Raw genomic sequence first — 19,367 nt, 5'->3', positions numbered from 1 at the left:
AGCTAGCGCCATTCGACGGCCAACACCGCGGTTCCTGGTGTGTCCACTGTGCCGTGCGTGTGATCATTGCTTGTACAGCCCTCTCGCAGTGTCTGGAGCAAGTATGGTGGGTCTGACACACCGGTTTCAATGTGTTCTTTTTTCCATTTCCAGGAGTGTATGTGGATGGAGTGCTGTGCAGTCAATGTGCCTCTAAAATCGGAAAAGTGTCTCCTCTGACGTATTTTTCGCAATAACCGGAACCAGTGTAAAAAAAATGGTTCAAATGGCTCTGAGGACTATGTGACTTAGCCCGCATCTCGTGGTCGTACGGTAGCGTTCTCGGTTCCCATGCCCGGGTTCCCGGGTTCGATTACCGGCGGGGTCAGGGATTTTCTCTACCTCGTGATGGCTGGGTGTTGTGTGCTGTCCTTAGGTTAGTTAGGTTTAAGTAGTTCTAAGTTCTAGGGGACTGATGACCATAGATGTTAAGTCCCATAGTGCTCAGAGCCATTTGACTATGTGACTTAACTTCTGAGGCCATCAGTCCCCTAGAACTTAGAACTACTTAAACCTAACTAACCTAAGGACACCATACACATCCATGCCCGAGGCAGGATTCGAACCTGCGACCGCAACGGTCTCGCGGTTCCAGACTGTAGCTCCTAGAACCGCACGTCCACTCCGGCCGGCGAATCACTGTAAAAAATACGAAAAAAACAGGATTTGCAATGGCACCGACATTCCTAGGGACGTCAGTCGCCGCTGGAAACAGGGGATAGTGCCAGTGCTCGCTCACCAAAGAAAAATCTCTATAAAAATATCTTAATTCTATGCGGTTTTATTGCGTGGTAACACCCGCTGTCTTGCAATGAAACAGAATTTAGAATATTCCGCACGAAGTCGAAAAAAGTATCGCAACACAAAATAATCGCAATTAAATCACATAAAAATACAACAAATGAAGGCAGGAGTTCAAACTTAATGTATCAAGAAATCTACATAGGGCTGCACTTAGCTCAATGCTAGATTTTAGCTACTACGTGAGTATATGTTAACTTCTTGTGGTTAAGTGTTTTATTTGACAATATAATTATTGTTGTTTACCATGTCCTCCAAAATACCATCTCTTTCCGATTATGAAGTCTTCTCGGGTTATCAGCTGAGTCAAGGCGCCGTTCTGCGGCAACGCTTCCACAAGTTTCCTACTTATCATCCTCAGGTGAAGTGTCAGGTTCGTGTCCTGTCCTGGTCTTTCTAGCCGCCGGACCGCGGTTCCTCTGCCTCGTCTGCGTCGGCCCGCCTCTGGTAGGAGTTCAGCGCCGCGTCGTGGTGGCGGTGAGGGTGGGGGAGGAAAATAGCGCCCGGTGGGGGTGGGGGCTCCCTGCCTGCTGACAGGTCCGGCCATAGCGTCCTGATGAGACCTGTTCATTCCATCCGCTGCCTTCCCTGTTTCACGTTGGAGAGTTCGCGTTGTTTTTTTGTTGTCGCTGCTTCCCATGTGGTGGTAATCTGGAAACCGCTAATCTCGATTGTCAAGATTATTCTAGACTCTTATCTCCACACCCTCATTAAATAGCGAATCCCAGAACACGTTCGCCCTGCTCAACAAATTTGTTTGTTCGAAATCAAACATATGGTTTTCGTTGTATTCCTCCGCTGCAGATTTCTCCGTTTGGCTTAGGCGAACGTTCCTTACATTTTCTGAGCAGCGCTGCGATATACATCGTTGCTTCTGGCAGATGCAGTGTTTGCCACACTCGAAGCTGACTACAGCTATCTGTATTCCTAGTTTGTGCTTCACTGAGCACAGCATGTTCTTCATTCTGGCCGATGAGCGAAGAACGATTTATTAATTCCTGGCAATATTTGCCGTGGGTGTCACAGGATACTGAAGGAATGGCAAGCACTTAGTGTCTTAGACACACACAGTGGCTACGGTCACTGCACCGACTTTTAGCCAGCGAAAAATTGTTATAAGGTGGCTTAACTTGCTGACAGAATTAGAGCTAACCTCGTGCAAGGAAACATTACACCACACAGTCCTGAAGGAGCGAACCAACAATAATCATGAATTTACTCATAACACACGACAGAATAGCGAAACAACTAAACTGACAAAACTACACCCGCCATCGGGCAGTACGAGAGGAGGAGGAAAGATCACTGTCTTCAATTACACCGGTCCCGGGGACAGGAAACCCGATCGCCGGAGGCCACAAGGCAGAAGAGACACTGGTTACGCAAACTTATTACTTAATGATTAAACCTTCCACTAACTTAACTTGCAATCATGCTCGAACAGGCAGTACACGACCTTCGATGGCAAGGATCCACACATCCGACCACGAACGCGTCGCCAGCGTACTCAACACGCCACAGTCACGCGACAACACGCTCTGTCACCGGAGTTCACGTTTTCTCTGCAGCGTTGACGGGTAGTGACCGCTCCTTCATGTTAGGTGCCTCCTTTATAAACTCCACTGTTGAAACGGAGGACTTAAAGAAGCTTGTTAACGTCCCACCAAGGTGAAATGAACAGCAACTACTCGTGGGGCGATTCTGTATACAACCAACCTGCGGGGAGCTCTCCCGTCAACTCGACCCGCTCGTTACACACAACCGACATACCTCACGTGGCGACTCGGTACAACCGACCAGGCCTGGTCCGCGCTGGCGAGCCACACTGCCCTCCCGTGTCCATCTCTGCGCGCACCCCTTACTTCCGCGCCACCACACGATGTTACCACCGGTCAAAGATCTCACTTCCTCCATAGCAGTTTCCCGGGAGCAAAAACGCAGATATCGATAGCAGAGAGAAAAGACAACCAAGCAGCCAGTTAATGACAGAAAACATATCAAACAAACATGTCATGGGAAGAAAAGGAAAACCAATGCAATCTAAACACAAGGTGTAGCACGAGTTGATATACGGCTCAGACTTCTTCACGAATTTCATCTCTCTTCTTCTCGCCAATTAGGCCAAACGAAGAAATCTACGGAACACAGTCTCAATGAAAACCAAATGTTTGAATCTGAACAAACAAAGCTGCTCTGTACGCCGAAAGTGTTCTGGGAATCTATCTTCAAGGCGGTTGTGGAGATAAGAGTCCATGATAACTTTGCCAACTGAGATAGCGGTTTCCAACCTCATGGGAGGCAGCGATACCAAAAATACGATAAGAACGCTCCGATGCGAAACAGGTGAAGCGAGCAGATGCACTGGACAGACCTCACCAGGACGCGACACCCAGACCCCCAGCATGCAGGGAGCCCCCAGCAACACCGGACGCGACTCTGCCCTCCCCCCCACACAACCCAGCGACTCCCATACCAGAGGGGCGCCATTGACACTGCTGACGCAGACGAGGCTGAGGTTCCTGCGGCCCAGTGGATATAAAGACCACGACAGGGCACGAAACCGATACTTCGCCTGAAGATGACAAATAGGAAACATGTTGAAACGCTGCCGGCACTGGCAGCGGTTCTAGGCGCTACAGTCTGGGAACGCGAGACCGCTACGGTCGCAGGTTCGAATCCTCGGGCATGGATGTGTGTGATGTCCTTAGGTTAGCTAGGTTTAAGTAGTTCTAAGTTCTAGGGGACTGATGACCTCAGAAGTTAAGTCCCATAGTGCTCAGAGCCATTTGAACCAGTTCTTATGGAATATCACCTTGTGCTACCTAACTACACTCCTGGAAATGGAAAAAAGAACACATTGACACCGGTGTGTCAGACCCACCATACTTGCTCCGGACACTGCGAGAGGGCTGTACAAGCAATGATCACACGCACGGCACAACGGACACACCAGGAACCGCGGTGTTGGCCGTCGAATGGCGCTAGCTGCGCAGCATTTGTGCACCGCCGCCGTCAGTGTCAGCCAGTTTGCCGTGGCATACGGAGCTCCATCGCAGTCTTTAACACTGGTAGCATGCCGCGACAGCGTGGACGTGAACCGTATGTGCAGTTGACGGACTTTGAGCGAGGGCGTATAGTGGGCATGCGGGAGGCCGGGTGGACGTACCGCCGAATTGCTCAACACGTGGGGCGTGAGGTCTCCACAGTACATCGATGTTGTCGCCAGTGGTCGGCGGAAGGTGCACGTGCCCGTTGACCTGGGACCGGACCGCAGCGACGCACGGATGCACGCCAAGACCGTAGGGTCCTACGCAGTGCCGTAGGGGACCGCACCGCCACTTCCCAGCAAATTAGGGACACTGTTGCTCCTGGGGTATCGGCGAGGACCATTCGCAACCGTCTCCATGAAGCTGGGCTACGGTCCCGCACACCGTTAGGCCGTCTTCCGCTCACGCCCCAACATCGTGCAGCCCCCCTCCAGTGGTGTAGCGACAGGCGTGAATGGAGGGACGAATGGAGACGTGTCGTCTTCAGCGATGAGAGTCGCTTCTGCCTTGGTGCCAATGATGGTCGTATGCGTGTTTGGCGCCGTGCAGGTGAGCGCCACAATCAGGACTGCATACGACCGAGGCACACAGGGCCAACACCCGGTATCATGGTGTGGGGAGCGATCTCCTACACTGGCCGTACACCACTGGTGATCGTCGAGGGGACACTGAATAGTGCACGGTACATCCAAACCGTCATCGAACCCATCGTTCTACCATTCCTAGACCGGCAAGGGAACTTGCTGTTCCAACAGGACAATGCACGTCCGCATGTAACCCGTGCCACCCAACGTGCTCTAGAAGGTGTAAGTCAACTACCCTGGCCAGCAAGATCTCCGGATCTGTCCCCCATTGAGCATGTTTGGGACTGGATGAAGCGTCGTCTCACGCGGTCTGCACGTCCAGCACGAACGCTGGTCCAACTGAGGCGCCAGGTGGAAATGGCATGGCAAGCCGTTCCACAGGACTACATCCAGCATCTCTACGATCGTCTCCATGGGAGAATAGCAGCCTGCATTGCTGCGAAAGGTGGATATACACTGTACTAGTGCCGACATTGTGCATGCTCTGTTGCCTGTGTCTATGTGCCTGTGGTTCTGTTAGTGTGATCATGTGATGTATCTGACCCCAGGAATGTGTCAATAAAGTTTCCCCTTCCTGGGACAATGAATTCACGGTGTTCTTATTTCAATTTCCAGGAGTGTATATGAAGACCAGTAGATCTCAGTAGATGATCGTTTGTAGGACAGGACTGCTCTGAAGGACGATTTCTATAGAGTGTATGTCTAGACCTTCTGAACAGTGAACTTTGTGATTGTATTTAAGGAACGGCAACAAGCTGTCCAAATGATTGGTTGTATTCCAGGAGAGGCGTACACTGTGGCTCACTTCTATACCTTAGACAGTGGATTTAATACGAGTGTACTTACCGATAGTCGGCCCGTCCACCAAGCTACTGCGTCTGGGTTGGTGAAGTCGACAACGCCGGCGTCGCCCCTCCACCAGGTAGTGGACGTGCTGCCAGTTTTGTTGCGGACCAGGTACCCCTTGGCCAGTGCCTCAGAGTAGAATGGCTCGCAGTCTAGGTTTACAAATGGGTGTACCCACAGCGAGACGGCCCATCCCAGTGCGTGCAGGTCATCCGTGAGCGCACGCATGTCGGGAAAGTTGGCCGTGTCGACTGTCAGACTGCCGTGGCAGGTCTCCCATATGTTGTCTATTTCGATGACACTGTATTCGAATCCGTGAGCCATTATGTCGGCCACCCTGTCCCTCACGTTCTGCTCAGGTGGCGACACTGTCCAGGTGGGGTTTGTCACCACGCGTTCGTCTGGGATCGCCGTCGGTTTTCCCAGGTAGTTCTGGACGGCGAACTCGTGCGCCTGCCTCACGTCGTCGAACCAGCACAGCTCGTACTCCAGCACGTTGTCGGGTCGATCCTCCGCATAGGGAGACTTGTTCTCGGCAACGAAGCACAACTGATTCTGGGTCTGATCGGTATTCTGGTCGATGAAGAGAGGACTGTTGGAATGGACACGCACGAGTCTGCCGTCGGAGAAGAGCCAGTAGCGAGCGGCGATGGCGGCGTGGTCTCTCTTGTTGGTGACGTACGGGTAGCGGTCGATCACATTCTGATCGATGGGCCACTTCTGGTAGGTCGATTCGATACCTCCGTAGACGTGGCTTCCTAGGTGGTACTGACACATGGTTTCCGCCGCTGCCGAAGAGTTGATCCACTGCTGGGCAGTGAGACACCGGCCCGTTCTGTCTTGGCGCCGAAAGACGACCTTGGAGCTCCGGAAGTGGAAAGAATCCCCATCGATTTGACTCTCGTGACGTGGAGCTGGAGACTGCTTGTCGCCGGTAGCTTCGACGTATCCCACTTCCACCTCGCGGCCACCTACAAGATGCAAGTAACTAGTTCTAGTGAGTGAATTTAAGACAATAGTAGATATTTGAAAAACATTTCATAAATGCCAAAGGTGTCCAAACACAGGAAATATGTAGCATACTATGTTATATCCTAGCCAGTGGTGCCAGCCGAGCCCGCTGCCAAAAGGTTGGCAGCATCAAAGTCCGGACGCCGTCCGCATAAGCAGCGCCAGCGATACAGGAAATCGCGGCATGTCTGCGCGCGCCACCGCTGACTTCTGGCTTCTTAAGCGCTGGAGTCGCGAGCGCCAGGACAGTTCTGTGTTCGCCGCTCAGTGGTATGCTCGCCACCGTTTTGTGTACTTACAAGTCCGTTGTGTGTTCATCGCAGCAGAGTTGATGTTGTCGTCAGCCGACGCTGACCTAGCCGCTCCGACTCGATCTAGACAGATTTCTGTAGACACGGAGTTCACTACTGTGTTTCTGTATCTTCGTTAATAAAGATAAGTACCGACAGTTATTTAATCAGAGTGTTTGGGTTTCATCTTTCTGTTCACTGTTCCAGCGGAACGGTCGGCCCGCTATTAAAAGTGTGGCGGTGACTTCGTAAGCCGTTTCTACAGCGAAGTGTTTGTCGCGGCACCACCGCCATAAAATGCTACATCACAAAAATTATTATAAATTTATCTTCGTCTTACTAGGAACAGAAACGTCAGTCAAAAGTTCTCAGTGTCAATATAGATGTGTAAGTCAGCGTAATATCTATGAATGATGACACGGTTGCGATGACCTCAGCAGACATTTCTCTACATCGGTGTTGGACTAACGTTCGAGCTACCACTGTCATTCTCAAACATGCCATGTGTACTTATCAGTCACATACCCATATTTTATACTATTATACTACCTATACGCCCGTCCTTCGCATCAGCACTTAGAGTTGGTCCTTGGCATACCATCACTACTTTGTGTTCCGTATTTCAATCGGTAGAAACAGAACCCTTAAAGGACCAATTTACAAATAAATTCGTTTTTCCTACCCATGAACTCAAATATAAATGAAACTTATCGAAAGAAGGCGAGAAATTTCCTTAAGTTTTTAATACACAAATCAAAAACAGTAAATCTGTATATCATAAGCTGCGACATGGTCGAGGATTAAAACAGTGATGCAGGACGTTTCCGTGAATGATAACAAAACATTTGGTCCTTAGACTACCAGTTTCGGTCAGCAATGACCATCTTCAGATCTGCAGCTAAAATGGGAAGTGAAGTACTAGTCGGCAGACTGCATGTTAAAACAATATGTGGAAACAAGCACTTTAAATATGATGAGGCATAACCGTTCTATAACATATCCTAATACAACAAAGGTATAGTGACATCGTCGCAAAATATACACAAAATCAGCTTTGCATCGCCACACATACTTAAAATATAGTGTAAACCAGGCCACAGTACCGGTGGAGTCACCTTGTTAACAGCCTACTGTTCATAAACAAACTGCATTACAATAGCCACAATATATACGAGGGTTGTCCAGAAACTAAGTTCCGATCGGTCGGTAAATGGAAAACACAACGAAAATCAGAAACATTTTATTTGCAAGAGTTATCTACACTTTCCAGATACATCTGTACATAGCCGCCGCTTCGACTTAGGCATTTGTCGGAGCGTCATAGAAGGCAACCGCCTGTACTTTTCCGATAATTCTCTGCGCTGGTCTATAGCGGGTAGCCTGCGCCCAAGTCTTGTCTTCGTATCCAGCGTTTCATTTGAACAGAGATGACACACAGGACGAGCCAATTAGGAGTGTGTTGCGGGTGATTGAACACTTCCCATCGAAAAGGCTGCAGCAGCCTCTTCACTGCCCCTGCAGAGTGCGGCTGAGGACCACCGTGAAGAAGGAAGTGCGTGGCAGTTGTGTCGGGTGGGTTGCGAAGCCTCTCGGCGCGCCCTCCTGCTTGCGGAAGACACCGTTGTTCTGTGGGCACCTTTACTCTCTCACAGTGAACTCACAACAGAAAAGAGCGTCTTGATGCGATCGACGGTCATACTAGAGACACTACCCGAAACATCAGTGCAAAGCTTCATCGGGTTTTCACTATGGTGTCCCTTTCGCGACCGATCGGAACTTAGTTTCTGGACAACCTTCGTATTTGTGTCATAAGCTGGTCAGATGATGCTGCTGTAAGTCTACACATACTCATGAGGTATAAATTTGTACGGAACGCAGAAAGGGTGTACAGTGAACTTGGCAAATTTGTAACTTATTACAGTGATAAACTGTAATAATTAAAAAGACGAATAAAGCTAAATTTAAAATTGTTAAAAGGAAATGGTTAAATGATAAAATATGATTCTGAGGCTCTCTTGTGGTCATTTTAGATACAAATAATGAGATAAACAAGAACAAACTTATGAGGATAGTAAAATAGTATAAAGTTGATAGATTAGCTATGGAAAAAAGCGAAAAGGATGAAAATAAAAGAAGTCGGAAAAAAGTAACCACCATTATTCTAAAATCCGTATTTCCTAGCGATGTAAGTTCAATGTTAATTTGTGCTAGTAAAGATAAGATTGCAGCGCTTAATTTTTTCACTGACGTATGTCTGAAAATACTTGTGACACTGAGGTAAAGAAAAATTAACAGCGCCATGTATTGGTTTCTTGGCGTACTATGCTGTCAGAAAGGTAAACATCCGAAACTACCAAGCTCTCCTCTCCGAACAGCACAATTCCCATCGCTCCCTCTCCCTCTACCTCGAACGCGCCTATGACCATGTGTGGCATTCCGGTCTCCTTTTCAAGCTCTACACCTTCGCCCTTGCTCTTAACTACGTCCGTGTGATCGGGTCCTTTCTTTCCCAACGTCCTTCCTACGTCACCATCCGTAACACGGATTCTTACACATCCTTCTCCTCCGCCGGTGTGCCCCAAGGTGCCGCCGCCCTCACCCCCCATCCACCTTCTCCAGTACGCCGCTGATACTGCCTTACTTGCCCTCGCCCTCCCCCCCCCCCCCCCCTGCAACGCTTCCAACACCGTCTCCAATCTCATTTTGACTGGTTCACCACTTGGTGCAACCAGTGGTTGCTCAAGGTCAATCCTTCCAAAACCCAGGGGGCGAAACCACCCCTTCCTTCCACCTCCTATGTCACAATCTATGGCCGTCCTATCGCCCTCACCCCCACCCTTGAGTACCTTGGCGTCACCCTTGACCGTCGCCTCTCCTGGACCCCCCATCTCCCGACAATCCAAGCCAAGGCAGGCTCCCGACTCCATCTCCTCAAGCACCTTTCTGGCCGTACATGAGGTCTGGAACCGTCCACCATCCTCCACACCTATAAATCCCTCATCAGCCCTACCCTATGCTACGCCCACCCTGCCTGGATCTCCACTCCTCCCACCTTTTACAAATCCCTTCAAATCCTCGAACACCATGCTCTTCGCCTCGCCTATTGCATCCGTCTCCCCTCCCCCACACAGATCATCTCCTACCCCCGCCTGCTGCCGCACCTGTATTTCCACATCCTGCTTGCTCTCCATCTCTCCACTCTTCTTACCCACTCCCAAGGTGGCTTCCGCCACTTCCCCCTCCCTGATGATGCCCTCCTCCCCTCCATTTACCCCTCCTATCAACTTTGATCCTCCTCTCCCACATCCTGTGTTTTTTTCCTCAGGGCACCTTCTCTCCCTTCTCTCTCCCTTCCTTCCCTCCTCCCTTCCTCCCCCCCTACTCCCCTGGGCTTCCCGTACCACCCATACCTTCATTTCTCCCCCCCATATCCCCTCCCAGTGGCATCTCTGCTCACCCCTCTCACGCCCCCTCCACTTTCTTCCCCTCTTGGCAGGTCCCCTGACTCGCACACGTTAAGTGGACATTCGCGCGCTGGAGATCATCGCCATCGGTTTCTTGTGTGTGCCGTTGTGTTTGTGCCTCAGTGTTTTTCGCCACCCACGCTCCATCGTTCACGTGTCGTCTCCATCATCAGTGTCAGTGTTCAGACTTAACAGTTCCTTTGGTTGTCTTCGCGTGTGAACGGCTTCGTGTTTTTCGTTACTGTGTCTACTGTTTTTTGTCCCCCACTATGTTCTGTATATTTTGTGTCTCCATTATTTGTCTTTTGTAAAACCTGTGGCTGAATTTAAAAATGGGGCCGAGTGTAGTTTACGCGAATTCAAGTTCCAACGGCCGATTTGAGACCGATAAATATTTGATCCAGAAGGTGGAATACACCCAGCTATTTGTTGGGGAAGAATGTCGCAAAATATTTAAAATATTTCCGGAACGTAAGCAGGAAGAAAAAATTCATTCGTGCAGTAAAACAGGTATCAGCTGGCTATGCACGAGGATTGGTGATTAGGCCATTGGAAACACTGTACGACTTTTGACGGATCGTTACAAAATTTATGGCCAAATACATGTCAAAAGGAAGAGAAAGAGATGTTATGCCTTAGTTGACCCCTTTCCAAATAATAGCCTAAGCTGGTATTAGTGCCGACGCGAGGCGTAAACCGAATCATCGGCGTGCAGGTTTTTATTTGCGGGGCAGCGAGGGGGAAGCGGAGAGAGAGTGGAGCGAGGACGAGTGGACCATCACCGGATGGTGGACAATTGCGCCTTCTGCCTCGTGAAAGCGCTGTCAGCAGCTGGTCTGGCGACTTGCACGAAGTTTGACAACCGGCAAAGTGTGTATCCTCTGTCAGGGCCTGTGGTACGGAAGAGTGTGCAGATGTGTTGTGTGAAGCCACCCTGGGTTACTCAAGCTCTTCGTGTTATGAGGTACCTTTGTACTTTCTGGATTCTATGGTGGATGGCAACTAGGTGTATTGGGCCCACTGCCATACTGTATTCTTGTGCTTGAAGCACATGGAATGTTTCTATTTACTCTGACATTTCTACACATATTTTCTGAATCCAAATTCGGCTCACGTAATTGACGGGTAGTTACTTGGATATGTACTTGTATGTTCACGGGGCCGCATTTCTAGTGAACAAGACAAGCACTGAACGGCCTTTATTATAGGAAAAGCTGTTGTGAGATATTATTTACAGTACGTTTCAGATTTGATTCCCTTGTACATGTAGAATGAAGGAGGGCTATGCCATTGGAACACGCAGTGAACAAGGGAAGCTAACGTTGTTTACATTCTTATGTCCACGTTTACATCTACATCTACAACTATACTCTGTAAACCAATGTGAAGTGCATGGCAGAGGGAAAGTCCGATTGTAACAGTTATAAGAGTTTCTTCCGATACCATTCACGTATGGAGTGCGGCAACAATTATTGTTTAAATGCCTCTATGCACGCTGTAATTTATCTAATTTTGTCCTCGCAATCCCTATATGAGCAACACATAGAGAGTTGTAGTATACTCCTAGAGTCATCATTTAAATCTGGTTCTTGGAACTCTGCACTTTATATTATGAATACACAGTCAAACGTCTTAGATAGGTAATAGGGAACACCAACCAACGTTAACCAAAATGTACTGTCTCTCTTCAAATCGTAATTTACTCACGTGTGTATGGAGCGTAGCCATGTATGGAAGTGAAACATGGCAACAACTAGTTTGGACAAGAAGAGAAAAGAAGCTTTCGAAATGTGGTGCTACAGAAGAACGCTGAAGATTAGATGGGTAGATCATATAACTAATGAGGAGGTATTGAATAGGATTGGGGAGAAGAGAAGTTTGTGGCACAACTTGACTAGAAGAAGGGATCGGTTGGTAGGACATGTTCTGAGGCATCAAGGGATCACCAATTTAGTATTGGAGGGCAGCGTGGAGGGTAAAAATCGCAGAGGGAGACCAAGAGATGAATACACTAAACAGATTCAGAAGGTTGTAGGTTGCAGTAGGTACTGGGAGATGAAGAAGTTTGCACAGGATAGAGTAGCATGGAGAGCTGCATCAAACCAGTCTCAGGACTGAAGACCACAACAACAACAGCAGTTGGATGTGTTGACAAGACAGTTTTTCATGGCTATCGTATCAATCACTGAGCAATTACATTCCCTGTATTTCCCTAGTTATCATAATAAAGGGAACTACATGACAAAAGTATTTTTTTCTTATTGCTCAAAATCGTCTTTTTTAACATACGCTGATTTTTGCACTTAACCTTTCCATCGAAGTATGATTTGCCGGCCTGTTTTAAACATCCAAAGTATACTGTTTCATCAGTTTCGTGCTTGCGAATGTGCTAGTATAGCTAAAGAACATGTTAGCTGATACATATCATCTAAGTCAAGGAGGGTGGCAACTTGCGGCCCGTGGAAAATTTAAATTTTATTTCACGTAAAATCCCCAAAGGGCCATTCCATTAAGCGTCTTTCGTATCATATCCAATTACAGTAGGAATATCTCACTTCATTGATTCAACTATCGTTAGAGTTTCATCTACACTCCTGTAAAGAAAAAATTTGTATGTTTGTCATACAATGTAAGCTTTCACGGCAGTTACTGACATCACTTAAAACTTTCGAGCTAATAGATCGTGGTCGGTGTATAAAATTTTCTCCTAACTTTTCCTCTCAAAATGCAGGAGACATCTTCGAGGTAAAGTGGCCAGTTTGTTCTACTTTCTTTAAAAAATATATTACAATTTCTTGCTTTTTTGGTTCACAAAACAAAAATTGGTCATGTGACATAAGGTAAAATTCCCTTTGAAAAATTCATTTCGCCTGCCGAAAAGGTTGGCCACTCCTGATCCAAGCGTTGCTTCATAGTCTGTTTCAAAGACATAAAGCACAACTGTAGTTTCTAATTTCGTCTTATGTGCTACCCTATTTGCTAGCAAACCTTTTTGAATAGCTGAAAGATATATTGGCTAATGCTGTCTTATTGAATGTTACTCGCTGGGCTGTTGAATAACTAGAGATTAATGTTTTCTTAATTGAGTGTTAGTCATCAACTTACTGAAACAACTCTAGAATAAAGATTTGTTAAACAGTCAGCATCGTGATTGGAACACTGACTGTTTTCTTAGTCTGCCCTCCTCATTGTGGCCTGTGAGTCCATGCCGAAATGGATTTTATTCTGTTGAATTATGGTAATGTCAAATTTTGCTTGAAGCTTTCAGTAACTGTGATTATGCAAAATGTGAAACCCTAACTCAGTCAATTGCTCCAGCCTTTTATTCCAATGCCCCAGTATCCATGTACTATGTGAAAGAGAGTTTTTAAACGCGCCCGGTTATCGTACTATTCGTGTGAGGACGATGAACGAATTCTGAGAACGTTTACCTTACTTTCATTCTAAAATTTTGTATTTTGATGTTTAGTCACTTAATAAGTCATATTGGTGGGTTCATTCCGCCAGCCAGTTGCTTGATTAGAAAAAAAGTAGTATAAACTTCAGATCGTTCAACGCTGAATACTATGCACATTAATTAGAAGGACAGCAGTAATTATAGCAAAGAATTCCACTGGTACTAGACGCACACTGCTAGTTTTGCCTCTTCTTCTAGTGGTTGATTACAGCACTGATCGTGTACTGTGAACGTCCTGTGTAGAAACTTTGACATATTACGGTAGCTAAGGATGGCTGCTCCGAGCAGGTGGTAAGACAGCCATCTGTTGGCGCGCCACACACTCACCCCTGTGGCCCAGTATCAGGATTCGTCCGGTGGCCTCGTCGTAGCGGGTTCTGAGGCCGGCCGCTGTTACGGCTGGCGCCACCAGCAAAACTCCCAGCAGCAGCAGCGTCGGGGTCGACCACATTGCTGCGGCAGACGAGCATACAGGCTAATTAACTGATAGTCCCACACCACTTCAACTGGCGCTGTAGGCACAGTCATAAATGCTATGGGGAAACAGTGCATTGCTTTTACTGTCAATGAGGAACAGTCTTGCGCTCTGACATAAGCTTTAACCTGTTTTATTCGTTTGCGGAATAAATTATTGCCAAATTTTAGATTAATCAACTTACGTAGTATCCGTAAAAACGTTCTTACATTTTTGCCCCAGTCTGCTTCTGAAGCGCATAGATTGGCCTGATAACCTGCTACAACATTTCTAAATGCTAAGAACGCCTTATTTATCTTGGAAGCGTATTGGTATCAGACGCAACGGTAAACACGACTTCTGATAGTAACTTATCTGTGCTGACTCCTTCAATGAAAGTTTACTCGGACAGCATGAAGTCTGCTAAAACTGAAGTTAACGTTTCGAATGAGACGCTCGTGTATTTTTATTTGTTTCGCTCTACTATAAACGTCTATAGTGCAATTAACAACACTAGTAAATCTTCATGTAAATACTGTTTCTCTTCCTTAATTTCTGCAGCGTTTTGCACACCTCATCAAGACACAGAGCAAGCAGGAAAGCAAACTCTACTGAGAAAACGTAATGTGCCACGAAAATGTGAAACTCTCACGGCTTTTGACAACAGCAAATACTCGAAAAAAGGGTTTTGCTTATTGAATTATTCGGTAATCTGACAACCGTATGAGGTTAGTAACTTGCATATCGTTAATACTAATGTTTCAGTGTTTAGGTTCTTTTGAAATACCGTAATGCCAAATACCAAATGTGTGCTCCACAGTTGCAGAAAACCATCGAATGCTGTTCTGGGTCAACAAACAATAATTTTGGTGTCTTGTCTAACATCTAAGTAGCCTACGATACTATACAATGGAGGCAATCGTTTGCTGTAGTTATCAGCTATAGTTTGGTAACATATACAATTTTCTAATCGCGTCCTCAGGTGTAACTACCTGCAAACAACCTTTTGACATTCGAAATCTAAAATTTTTTTGGTTGCTTCCCCAAAAAATGCATAGCAATCTTCAATGAAAGAATGGAGTAATCTTCGAACATTCAACTTTTAAATTTCTTTGAAAAGTTTTCTGAAAAATTTGTTACAATGACGGAGGCAGATAAACTGATTTATGTAGTCTTGACCCTAATAACTACCAGGTTGGTTCAAATGGCTCTGAGCACTATGCGACTTAACTTCTGAGGGCATCAGTCGCCTAGAACTTAGAACTAATTAAACCTAACTAACCTAAGGACATCACACACATCCACGCCCGAGGCAGGACTCGGACCTGCGACCGTAGCGGTCACGCGGTTCCAGACTGAAGCGCCCAGAACCGCACGGTAACAACCAGGAGGAAACATTTTCCAGTACATCTCTTCTCCGGAGAAATTGTGTTCAGTTATAAAATGTGAGTGCTTTACACCCTGTTGACTCTATTGGTTGCAAATACACACCTGGAAATTGAAATAAGAACACCGTGAATTCATTGTCCCAGGAAGGGGAAACTTTATTGACACATTCCTGGGGTCAGATACATCACATGATCACACTGACAGAACCACAGGCACATAGACACAGGCAACAGAGCATGCACAATGTCGGCACTAGTACAGTGTATATCCACCTTTCGCAGCAATGCAGGCTGCTATTCTCCCATGGAGACGATCGTAGAGATGCTTCTTGTAGACCTGTGAAACGGCTTGCCATGCCATTTCCACCTGGCGCCTCAGTTGGACCAGCGTTCGTGCTGGACGTGCAGACCGCGTGAGACGACGCTTCATCCAGTCCTAAACATGCTCAATGGGGGTCAGATCCGGAGATCTTGCTGGCCAGGGTAGTTGACTTACACCTTCTAGAGCACGTTGGGTGGCACGGGATACATGCGGACGTGCATTGTCCTGTTGGAACAGCAAGTTCCCTTGCCGGTCTAGGAATGGTAGAACGATGGGTTCGATGACGGTTTGGATGTACCGTGCACTATTCAGTGTCCCCTCGACGATCACCAGTGGTGTACGGCCAGTGTAGGAGATCGCTCCCCACACCATGATACCGGGTGTTGGCCCTGTGTGCCTCGGTCGTATGCAGTCCTGATTGTGGCGCTCACCTGCACGGCGCCAAACACGCATACGACCATCATTGGCACCAAGGCAGAACCGACTCTCATCGCTGAAGCGACACGTCTCCATTCGTCCCTCCATTCACGCCTGTCGCGACACCACTGGAGGCGGGCTGCACGATGTTGGGGCGTGAGCGGAAGACGGCCTAACGGTGTGCGGGACCGTAGCCCAGCTTCATGGAGACGGTTGCGAATGGTCCTCGCCGATACCCCAGGAGCAACAGTGTCCCTAATTTGCTGGGAAGTGGCGGTGCGGTTCCCTACGGCACTGCGTAGGATCCTACGGTCTTGGCGTGCATCCGTGCGTCGCTGCGGTCCAGTCCCAGGTCGACGGGCACGTGCACCTTCCGCCGACCACTGGCGACAACATCGATGTGCTGTGGAGACCTCACGCCCCACGTGTTGAGCAATTCGGCGGTACGTCCACCCGGCCTCCGGCATGCCCACTATACGCCCTCGCTAAAAAGTCCGTCAACTGCACATACGGTTCACGTCCACGCTGTCGCGGCATGCTACCAGTGTTAAAGACTGCGATGGAGCTCCGTATGCCACAGCAAACTGGCTGACACAGACGGCGGCGGTGCACAAATGCTGCGCAGCTAGCGCCATTCGACGGCCAACACCGCGGTTCCGGGTGTGTCCGCTGTGCCGTGCGTGTGATCATTGCTTGTACAGCCCTCTCGCAGTGTCCGGAGCAAGTATGGTGGGTCTGACACACCGGTGTCAATGTGTTCTTTTTTCCATTTCCAGGAGTGTATTTTGTGGCATCTCCTGATGAAACTAGCAATTAGTAATGCACGCATTTTACTGTCACACAGAGTAATTTTTTTCGTTGTACCTTTCTTCAGCCTTTCAGCTGCGTCGTCCAGAAGACTCATCCCGGCTTGCACCCGCCGTTCGCCTAAAGGTATTGGTAACACCCCAGACACTGAAGCACCACCGGTCACCAATTCGGATGCGAACAAGGCTTTGCTTACCCGGACTACGTGGGTCACGACAAGGACGACAGACGGCAGTACAAGCGCCACCAGAGGTCCTCCGTGCCAGGGACCTACTTGCTCCACCGTGTCACGCGTGCGGAATTGGACCGGCACGAATTCCTCCGCGCTACGGCTATATAGAGCGACGAAAGCTAACACTTCGCCAGTTCGCTCCACCGGAGTTCTGGGCCACTGCATGCTCTTAGCAGCCCACCAGTCTGAGCCCGGTCGGTAGTCACCACGGCGGGACCTGTGACTTTCCTGTGATATCCCAAGACGTACCTGTCGCCCAACTACGCCGAATGCTCAGTCTCAGTCTCACCGTTGGAGATTAGTACATCAGAATGAGATTTTCAGTCTGTAACGGAGAGTGCGCTGATATGAAACTTCCTGGCAGATTAAAACTGTGTGCCGCTCCGAGACTCGAACTCGGGACTTTTGCCTTTCGCGAGCAAGTGCTCTACCAACTGAGTTACCCAAGCACGACTCACGCCCCGTCCCGTGAAAATCTCATTTTGGAAACATCCCCCAGGCTGTGGCTAAGCCATGTCTCGGCAATATCCTTTCTTTCAGGAGTGCTAGTTCTGCAAGGTTCGCAGGAGAGCTTCTGTAAAGTTTGGAGGATAAGAGACGAGGAACTGGCAGAAGTAAAGCTGTGAGGAAGGGGCGTGAGTCGTGCTTGGGTAGCTCAGTTGGTAGAGCACTTGCCCGCGAAAGGCAAAGGCCCCGAGTTCGAGTCTCGGTCCGGCACACAGTTTTAATCTGCCAGGAAGTTTCATAGCACATCCTTCCAGTAAACATGGATATAAACTCACAATATCACAGGATAGTACCTCCAGACAGTGCCTGGGGGCTTATCTGGAACCGCCACCAAGAAGAGTCAAAATGGACCCTACACGAGTGGTATTAGTCATCGTTCACTGGATCTGGAACTGCAGCGAAGATTACAGAGCAAGACAAGTAAACACTGCTCTTTATTGTCACAAACAGTCTTCATACTCCAGGTAAGTAGAGTAAGTATCGTAAAACCTCTTTCAATAGATCATTGTAAATTGTTGCTACTATGTTTTACGAGCAATTTTTGGAATAGTTGTTGCGTAGCGTGTTTGGCTCTGTGGTGTGGCAGTACAGTTTCTGTGGGCAAGCGAACCACCACATAACGGCAATTATTTTCGTTGGTAGGGAATTCTTTTCCTGCCGCTTTTGTATGTTGGACGTCAAGTGAATTTGGTGAATACAGCACTTTCAGTATAGTCTCACAGCTTCTCAGTCTCCGGCATTCAACGTCTTGGGAGTATTACACTTCCGGTGATGACAATCGTTTTCTTCTGTCGAATATCCCGGCAGTGGGCGCAGTATGCTCTCAATGATTAGGAGAACGATGTCGGCGTGTATCCAGATCGCTACAGTAGAAACAGATGTTATCTCTTCACAGAAACAGAAAGTTACCTCTTGCACTATGGATACCTCCAATTTCTGTGATTATGGTGCCTTGTGGCCTGTTGTAATACAAAAAAAAAATGGTTCAAATGGCTCTGAGCACTATGGGACTTAACATCTGAGGTCATCAGTCCCCTAGAACTTAGAACTACTTAAACCTAACTAACCTAAGGACATCACACACATCCACGCCCGAGGCAGGATTCGAACCTGCGACCGTAGCACGTAATACAGGTATACACAGTATTTACTACTACAATTTCCCTTCCTTCCTTCGTCACTGTTGCTAAAACACTCCAGGAAAATACTATACACTTCCCGTAATTTTCATAGTTACTAGCGACAACGGCATCTCATTATCACTTAACAATATTCAACACTTGTAAATTACACTAATTTACCTATTTGTCTGCCACAAAATCCAAAAAACGTAAAAGCTCACCTGTAAGCACGCTGTCAACTGCTATGAAATACAGAACTGCAGATATTCCTCTGCCACTGCTGTCCTTTATATATACAGCTAAAATAATCAGTTGGCCTTTTTAATCGTTGCGATTCATGTTTGTTGCGCCAAATGTGTAATTATCTGTTAATAGTACAATGAGTGGTTTCTTATCAAATTAATTACAACTGTGACTATCGGCACATCATGTGGATCAGGTGATATTAACATCGCAGCTATCAGCTGTCTTATCTCTTGCTCCAAGTCCATTCAAAGTAATTAAAGTTTATCGTAGTTGTTAACGCTAACATTTTATCTTAATCGCCGGCCGAAGTGGCCGTGCGGTTAAAGGCGCTGCA

The 19,367-nt window shown here is 47.7% G+C and overlaps 1 protein-coding gene across 1 annotated transcript in view; it reads right to left on the bottom strand.

Annotated features, from left to right (window-relative positions):
* Positions 1-19,064, bottom strand: part of LOC126094647 (myogenesis-regulating glycosidase-like) — a 28,652-nt gene extending 9,588 nt beyond the window's left edge. Inside the window, exons 1-3 of the mRNA XM_049909143.1 lie at positions 19,009-19,064; positions 13,867-13,992; positions 5,318-6,288 (exon numbers count right to left, since the gene is read on the bottom strand). Of these exons, the coding sequence (XP_049765100.1) occupies positions 5,318-6,288; positions 13,867-13,990 (1,095 nt within the window). The 5' untranslated portion in view covers positions 13,991-13,992; positions 19,009-19,064. The remainder of the gene's footprint in view (positions 1-5,317; positions 6,289-13,866; positions 13,993-19,008) is intronic.
* Between the last annotated feature and the right edge of the window lie 303 nt (positions 19,065-19,367).

The sequence above is a fragment of the Schistocerca cancellata genome, chromosome 8 (assembly GCF_023864275.1).
Source record: "Schistocerca cancellata isolate TAMUIC-IGC-003103 chromosome 8, iqSchCanc2.1, whole genome shotgun sequence".
Lineage (NCBI taxonomy): Eukaryota > Metazoa > Arthropoda > Insecta > Orthoptera > Acrididae > Schistocerca > Schistocerca cancellata.
This window is presented reverse-complemented; position numbering and strand designations above follow the sequence as displayed.